The sequence below is a fragment of the Papaver somniferum genome, chromosome 3 (assembly GCF_003573695.1).
Source record: "Papaver somniferum cultivar HN1 chromosome 3, ASM357369v1, whole genome shotgun sequence".
Lineage (NCBI taxonomy): Eukaryota > Viridiplantae > Streptophyta > Magnoliopsida > Ranunculales > Papaveraceae > Papaver > Papaver somniferum.
Genome location: NC_039360.1, coordinates 11,366,465 through 11,375,079, shown reverse-complemented (window position 1 = coordinate 11,375,079; position 8,615 = coordinate 11,366,465). Strand labels below are relative to the sequence as shown.

The 8,615-nt window shown below is 37.6% G+C and overlaps 1 protein-coding gene across 4 annotated transcripts; it reads right to left on the bottom strand.

The window, feature by feature from the left end:
- Positions 1 to 2,527: 2,527 nt before the first annotated feature.
- Positions 2,528 to 7,562, bottom strand: LOC113355305 (glutamate receptor 2.7-like). Of its 4 annotated transcripts, none has more exons than XM_026598133.1 (6): positions 6,804 to 7,562; positions 5,805 to 5,931; positions 4,322 to 5,664; positions 3,900 to 4,218; positions 3,375 to 3,784; positions 2,528 to 3,130 (listed from the first exon to the last, which is right to left on the bottom strand). In XM_026598133.1, exons 2-6 carry the CDS (start codon positions 5,914 to 5,916, stop codon positions 2,738 to 2,740), a joined length of 2,577 nt encoding a protein of 858 aa, XP_026453918.1. In that variant the 5' UTR covers positions 5,917 to 5,931; positions 6,804 to 7,562; the 3' UTR covers positions 2,528 to 2,737. The 4 variants fall into 4 exon arrangements, with proteins under 4 accessions (XP_026453918.1, XP_026453919.1, XP_026453920.1 ...); XM_026598134.1 differs by having other exon boundaries at positions 4,322 to 5,647; XM_026598135.1 differs by lacking the exon at positions 5,805 to 5,931.
- Positions 7,563 to 8,615: the final 1,053 nt, after the last annotated feature.

Here is an 8,615-nt window from a genome sequence, read left to right as displayed (position 1 = left end):
AAGAAATGTGGCACATTGTATAAGGCACAAGTGAAGGTGTTGAAAGGTGAGTTGAATGTTGCTGACAAAGACTCAACCTCCGAGATATGGCATAGAAGACTTGGTCATCTTAGTGAGAAGGGAATTCAAATCCTCACCAAAAGACAAGTATTTCCAAAGGCGAAAGGTACGCAATTGGGTAAGTGCACTCATTGTGTAGTTGATAAACAAACTAGAGTTTCTTTTCATAAAGCTTTACCCAAGCGTAATTCTGGTATAATTGATCTTGTTCATTCGGACGTATCTGGACTTTTAAGGGTCAAAACACTTGGTGGTTCCTTTTACTTTGTTACTTTCATAGATGATGCTTCAAGGAAGGTTTGGTCATATGCAATCAAGACCAAAGATGATGTTGTTCATGTGTTCAAGATGTTTCACAACATGGTGGAAAGAGAAACAGGTAGAACCTTGAAGTGCCTTCATTCAGAAAATGGGGGAAAGTACATTGGGACACTTGAAGAGTATTGCAAGAGCATGGGTATACGTCATGAACAATCAGTACCGAAGACTCCACAACATAATGGTGTTGCAGAGCGGATGAACCGCACTATTCTTGAAAGAATTAGGTGCATGTTATCTCATTCCAAGTTGCAGAAGCATTTCTGGGGTGAAGCAATGAATACTACTGTGTACTTGATCAATCGATCACCTTCAAGACCGCTAGATGGAGAAGTAACAGAGAAGGTTTGGAGAAAGAAAGAGCCTACGTATGATCACTTGAGAGTGTTTGGTTGTAGGGAATTTGTTCATATCCCAAAAGATCAGAGGTCAAATCTTGATGACAAAGCGAAGCACTGTGTGTTCCTAGGCTATGCAACAGAAAAGTTTGGTTATAGATTTTGGGATCCAGTTGACATGAAGGTTATCAGAAGTAGGGACGCAGTTTTCCTTGAAGACCAAACTATTGAAGACTTTGAGAAGATCGAAAAGCCAAAGCTTCAAGAAGACATGTTCTTGGATCCAAATACAGTTGTTCCTTCTCTTGAACAACGTGATGATGATGTTGATGGTAATGGTAATGAAGAACAAGAACACAATCATGAAGATGAAGCTCATGAAGATGTTCCAATGGGTGATGTTGAGCAAGAAGTGCAAAAACAACAACCAGAAGCTGAGTTGAGAAGATCCAGCAAGACCAGATTACCTTCAACGAAGTATACACCACATGAGTATGTGATGCTCACAGATGCAGGTGAACCAGGGTCTTATGAAGAAGCTATTAGTGTTCCTGAAAGCCAAAAATGGTTAAAATCCATTAAAGAAGAGGTGAGCTCTTTAGATGAGAATGACGCTTTTGAGTTGGTTAACAAGCCAAAGAACCAGAAGATTCTGAAGAGCAAGTGGTATACAGAATCAAGACTAAAAATGGTTCTTATATGAAGACAAAGTCGCTACCGAAGTACAAGCATGTGCATTTCTGCAGCAGGGCAGGTTTGGTAGTGATGGGTACCTCGCCATAAGTCGTGAGGGGGAGATTGTTGGGTTTCACTGCCTTATGGCCCAGCAAAATGAGGTATCCCCTTAACCATTTAAGGGATGATCTTAACACATGCCTTGTTAGGTTATAACAAAAGCATTAGGAGACATTTTTTGGTCTCCACGGATTATCTTCTTCATTTGTGAAGAAAAGAAAAGGAGGTAGAGAGAGAGTGAGTTGGAGAGAAATATAAACCACCATTTTTGGTGAGATCTTGAAGTTAATCTTTGAAGAAGAAGAAAGGGTTCTTAGCTAAGGATCTATTGGTTAGTGTGGTGAAGATTGATTGATCAATTTCCACATCTCTTCAAAAGGGGGAAAAATTTAGGGTTTGTTCAAACCTTAGTAGTAAGTATCTCTTACTCTTGCAATTTTCAAATTGATAGTGAATCTCATCTTATTGGTGAATGAATTGTTGATCCATCCTTAGGGGTGAGTGTAATTTAGGCAAATTGTTATCCAAGTGCTATATGCACCTTGAAGTTTTTTGTTATCCCCAAATTGGGAGATTTGTGTGTAGCCCATTGTTTGATTATAGTGGAAGATTTGCCCGTGGTTTTCTGCCCTACACCTTGGAGGGGATTTTTCACGTAATTGCCGGTGTTATGTGATTGTTTCTTATATCGTCATAGTTGTATTATTTCCGTATTGTGTTTCATTGCTTGTGTCGTTTTCTTATTGCACATAGCGGCTCGGATTTTGCAAGTCTCCGCCAACAATAATAACTATCTAATTAATTTAACCACTCACTTAGCTGATCATCAACTGAAAGATTTGCATCTTCGAATTCTCCCACACGAACAAGGTAGATCAAATGCATCTCTACATCTCTACTAATATTTCACATTTTATTTTCTCCAGCCGTGTATAATTGAATGGTTTGTGTGAATAAAAACTAATTCCTGGCTGTGTCGTATTTTAAATTATATGTTTCCTCATTATTGAGAGCATCCTCCAACGTATCTAAATGAACCCCAAAATATTATCTCTAATTGAGAAGTGTCTGATGTGTTAGATTGAGTGATTTTCATTGCAAGGAAAATGAGGATTACACGAGACATACACCTTTTACAGACGCTAGATACAGACTGACACACAAGTGTACACTAGGTGTAATAACAACATGACTATTACATCCTCTATTACAAATCTAATGGCATGCGTTTTAAGGTCACTAGGATGGTGGGGCTGGTGGCACTTCACGTCGTTCCATTTCTTCACCTACGTCCCTTGACTGCCAATTGGCCCAATTCCAGCATGGTATTCATAGTATCTCAAGCGCCTTTCATCCTCCTCGTTGAATTTTGTCACCAACTTTACAACTTTTTGAGCAATGGAGGTATTCGGAGAGGTCAAGATCATCAGGTTTTTAGACAGAAAAATTTGTAGGTGTAAAAGTAAGGGAATCAGTGAAAGAACTCCAACAAAGACAAAAAGATATCGAAAACTATAAAGACTAAGACTATTTGAAGATCCGAAGGAATCATGGTCTGAACAATTTCGTTTACCCTCAAACCAAGCATGTCGAATCCTTTTCATTTTCTCTTTATCCTCTCTTACACTTAAGATTGTCCTTGAAATGTCAAGTCCCAAAGGAGAACCTTTTGGGAAAACCTGCAAAGTCGTGACATAGACAAACATTAATACAATAACATATATGATAAAACCAAATTAATTGGCCGATGTCATAGACAAACATTAATACAATAACATATATGATAAAACCAAATTAATTGGCCGATGTCACCGTAGTACACTGGTAAAGTTGTTAGGCGATGACATTAATGACCGGGGTCCGAAACTTATCAGAAATTACAGATATGATAACAGAAATTATAGAGATTGCCGGATTACTTACAAAACCAAATCCACCAGTGGGGAAGATATCTCCAACCTTGGTGTATTTGTCACAATACTTCGTGAGGAGGAGCTCAATGTAAGGCAGCTCGTCAAATGCGGCAACAATACCTCCGTCTTGTCTTGGTTTTGAGAAAGCTTCATCTAAATCTTCAGATGTGTGATATCCCTTCAGATTAGACTCATCGAAACCCATTTGCTTCAACATTCCTTCAATGAATGAACCGTTCTTGTAGCCAACATTGTACCTATTCTTTATGAGATGGTTAACATCGTCTGTGATGGTTGGTTGAAATCTATTGGCCAACAACATGGCTGAATAACTCGCCGTGTAACTTGTTGTTAGAATGAATACAGCAAAGAGCCATAAAATCATTACAAATCTACCTGGACTGCTCAGCACCTTTTCCTCTGCCACACCAAAGGCGAAAAAACAGTTTAAGCACAGCCACAGCTTGTTTAAGAAAAGTATCAGTAGTGTCTACAAAAATGTAAAGAGAAAACATTAGGGTTGGAAAACCATTACTGTGCGCGAAGACGAGCATCGAAAAGGAGAAGGAAAGCATTGTGCCAATCTGGTACATAGGATAAGGCCCTCCTCTAAACTCCCGGTTTCCTCTATGTTCAAGAATCCAAATCACACAGCCAATATAAACAAAGAAAGCAACGATTGTCAGCCAAAGTCTCCACTCTAATGGAAGGAAAAATATCACGGCTTCTTTATAAAAATCCTTCCTTGTCGATACAATCATTGATGCACCGGCTTCTACATAAGGCAGTGTAAAATCTACATATTGTGATCGATTGGCTGTGATTGTGACGTCTCCAACTACAGCATCGAAATTCTGTTTAACATGCAGGTGTGAATTAAACAAGATTAATGTGAATTTAATTCAACATAAAATGAAATCGTTAAATACTAAACGAAATTATAAATGAACTAATTACCTGGAGATAGACTTGATATATAAGATCATTGTAACTTCCAGCAGCTGTATGGTTTGCATTTTCAAATGGATGAAATTCATAAGGGACGGCATATGGTAACAACCCAATTGCAGCATTAAACACGTCAATGCAATATCCGTCGACAACAGCTGAGTTGGAATGAGTATTTCTTGTTACCCTCACAAATTCAGTATAGCCAGACCTTACCGGAACTCCTATTCTCAACTTATTCTCGCCTGTAGGATTGGTCCAACCTTTAGGAATGGCAATGGTGTTTCCGGGCCATATAACCGGGTATAGATTATCATGCGTCGGTATCAGATTCCCATTTTTCCTGGTTCCATTTAAACTTAAATCTTTTATAATTCCATCTGAAGCTGTCCAGATTCCGATTTCTCTTACACCGTCACCTCCAAGCACATTCAATATATGAAAGGTATTTACATGCAGTTGCCTATCAACCAGACCAAAATCTCCACTTAGACCTTCAAATTTTGTGTTAGAAATTTCTTGCAAAAGCTTGGGACCTATTTGTGAGATACTTAGTCTCGCAGCATGGCTCGATTTTGCTCTAACATTTTCTTTTACAAATCGAGAATCAAGTCTTTGAAGTTTCTCTATAGCATTTGCTAACAACCAGATTGTATCGTATGCCATTATACCATAAATATCCAAACTTTCTTCATTATTTCGGTTATCCTTACGGAACTTCTTCATCCACCTAGACCGAAATGAGCTAAGTCTTGAGGATTCGGGGACGTAACGCCTTATACCTATTACTCCTTGCATTGTATCAAGAACAGAGGAATTGAATGAAGTCAGATAATAGCCCAAGCCATCTGTGACGATCCACGTATACCCTTTACCCATCATCCCAATGCTCTTCGCTTTCTCAAAAATCCGGACTCCAAGAGCCGTGTCCATATGTAGAACGAATACTCTGGTTTGCATTGTCATCAATTTGTAGAGTTCTTGAAGAATTCGGTCGTCATTAGCTGATTCAGGTAGTACACTCCTATATGGAACTTTAGTGATGTTTTGGAACGCGTCAATTAAGTATGGTATAATTCCATTTCCATACTCAGTATCTTCATAGATAGGTATAACCTGTCTCCATTGAAAAGTTTTGACAACGGCAGCAATGGCGTCTACTTGAGATGAGTCTTGATGTGTTGTGCGAATGAAATAAGGGTTGTGAGATGGGGAAATAGAAGGACTTGTTGCAGTGAAAGAAATAATTGGAATCTGTGTTTTTTTGCCGAGATGCAACATGTAAATTGCTTGTGCTGATGTCATTGGCCCAATTATAGCTTGCACTTCATCGTCCTGTATCAGATTTATAGCTGCGATAAATAACCAATATTAAGTCATCATGAGCTTGTTTAACGTAAATAAAAGACTCCCTCTGTTTGCGAAAAAGAGATAGTATCTCTTTTCCAGAAACGGAGGTAATATTATAGAGAGAGAGCCAGAGGGGGGTCACCTGCAAATGATGCATCTAGAATATCAGCGTTAGAATCGGCCACATGAAGAACTAACCTTCTCTTAGGAGAAGTTTCAGTGGATGAATAGAAATCCGAGAGAGCTATGTTCATGGATGTCAACCACACCTGTGTTATTGGTAAGTTCAAGTCAAGAACAACTCCTACTTTAAACTCATTTTTCCGTCTTGTTGTGTTTTGACTCATTACATTATCTATTAAAATCACATTAATCAAAAGAAATACCAACAACAGAAGATTGATATTGCTAGTTCTACTAAGTTTGAGATATTCATGATCATGAGCTAAAAGGTTATTCCCCATATCTTGAATCAAAAAAAGTACGTAGGACAGAACTTCTTTTGTGTACTTCAGTTTATAAAACTCATCAAAGTTAGAATTGTACTTCTAAAAGGTTATTCCCCATTCCTTCTCAACTCAAGGATAATATATATTTCAAGGGAAACCCTTATCTTGAAAGTTGACATGTTCTTAATCAGTACAGTAAGCTAGACTTAGGCAGAGTACTTTAAGGCTAAAGAAAACTGTCTCCATCCAAGTCAACTAGACTTCGAAATCAACCCTGCAAGTTGCATATTTCCATTTTATTTTATTTTCTTAGACTATTCAATTAATGATTATATATATAAAAAAAGGGGGCTATTTTGACTGCGCCCCCTGAAATCTAAATGATTAAATCACCAAATCATGTTAAAATTGTGACACTTCAAAATAATCGGACTACTATACGCTTACTCTAGTTTTACACCTACTTATCTATCCTAACATCCTGATTCAACTTAGCGAAAGAAAAACTCAGGAAAAGCAAGAATCACCATCACCCATTTCTCATTTTCTGTATCTATGCACAAATCTTCGAACAAACAGTTTGTAAATGATTCATGATCCGAGATTTGTACAATTTAGCGACTACTTCACAACTACAAGTGTAACTTTGTTATATTTGTGGAAGGTATTGCTGCCATTATAAGAAAGTTTACCTGTTTCAGATTGCTACGTCAAATTTGAGATGATCATGCGACCAGTCTAATAATCGTCAGTTCTCACACCTTCTTTGAATTTATCCACGTATGTTTTCGGCAACTGTTTTAGTCCGTCTGGCATCACTGCAGAGCGTGTCGCGACCCCTCCTTCACTGTCTAATTCTTTAATCTCTTCAAGCATTTCAGTTTGAAGACTTAAAGTCTCAGAAGACCTCCAATTTTCAAAAACCTCCGAGTTCCGAACGAATCATTTGGTGATTCAATTTTTGTTGTAGTTAACGGAACATCTCTCTGGGGCATTTCTACAAACACTTCATAAGCATTAATTCACCTTCTTCATAGTGACCATTATTGATCATACAACTGAAATTCCTGGCAAACAATTAACATCGCCGCAAACCAAATCAAACAATAATAATAATATCTTTATTCCCAGCGGTGAATGCATAAAACTTCACTTCCCACGTGGTATGTGCTTATTAGATTCCAAGTTGAACTCTGTGCTTATTTAACCCAAGTTGAACTTGGGAAGGGGTAAACATGTCCTGTGAGGGGCTAGAAAATAACGATTTAGATTTCCGAGACTAGTGAGACTGATTTTCAAAATGTGGAGCAGTCGAAACAGCCTTTGTGAGAAACACCTTCGGTTAGACCAAAATTAGTGTCCACTTGACTTTCGTGTAAGATCCATTATTTTAAAGAAAAAAATCGGAAAAATCTCTTAACTCTATGATTTAGATAGATGACCTCTACTGGAAGGAAATTCTTATGGGATGAACAAGCCAGTTGTTTGGTCATTTTACTCTCATTATGGGATGAACTAACCCACAAAATAGATGGGCAGACGGGAAAAATTACTGGTAAGTCCATCGTTGTCGCAGAAGAGCCACGCGTTTCATTTCCCACCGCATTGTTGTATTTTCAACGCGCGGTGAAGCTTGTGTTGTTTGGCGTTTTATCCTAAGACGCGTGGTTAACATTCCAACGTCCAACGGAGCCATCCAACCACGACTCCCCATTAAAGTTCTTATAAAAATTCATTTCTCACACCATATTACATACACTTTCTTGGAAACTCAATTTCAAAATTTCTCTCTCTCACAAAATTTATTTCAATTTCAAAATAATTTGTTGAAAGATGTCTAGGCCCTTGTTAGTTCGTCGAGCTCAGTTTATTCGGGAAGAAGATTTTACTATTTACAGAAACTATGTGTTGTTACAAACTCAACTTGCTGAAGCACAATTTTCGAGTGTGAATTTCTTGGAGGTTATTTACGAGAAGTATTATAGTGACACCCGTAACCCGAGTCGTCGTGCTATAAGTGACCTGCAATATGGTTTTCAGACAATTAAGAAAGATGGAAGTGAATTTATAGCTTTAACCATGTAAGTCAATCGATTTAGAGTGAGGGGTGAAACTAATGCTAAGTATGTAAGAAGATCTTTAGATGAAAGGCGAAGATGGAAAAATATGGTTTTCTATTTCGAATTTTTTTTCGAAATCCTTAACGTGTTGGACAACTTCAACCTCTTTTTGTTGGTTGTTGTTCCACCGAGTACATCTCAATGAAGATGTCAATTGAATGGCTGCAACTCTTTTGATTGGTCAATTAAGTTAGTAAATTGAATGGTTGCTTCTAAGTAGAAGTAAATATAAAGTTTAGTTTACAAAATATGTAATTTGATTTCAACAGAAAGCAATACTTTTCATTAATAAAAATTAAAATTACATTAGTAGCAGAAATGAAAGTTTTAATTTTTCTAATGTTGTTCATCATTACCTTATTCATCTTGATTTCATTCTCCAAG

Bases quoted from the DNA above. Each gene is read 5' to 3' on its own strand.
- LOC113355305 (XM_026598132.1), bottom strand. From the start codon at position 6,126: ATGGGGAATAACCTTTTAGCTCATGATCATGAATATCTCAAACTTAGT. The intron at 5,665-5,804 runs GTGACCCCCCTC...TATTTATCGCAG, and splicing joins TCTAGATGCATCATTTGCAG to CTATAAATCTGATACAGGAC. The intron at 4,219-4,321 runs GTAATTAGTTCA...CATGTTAAACAG, and splicing joins TATATCAAGTCTATCTCCAG to AATTTCGATGCTGTAGTTGG.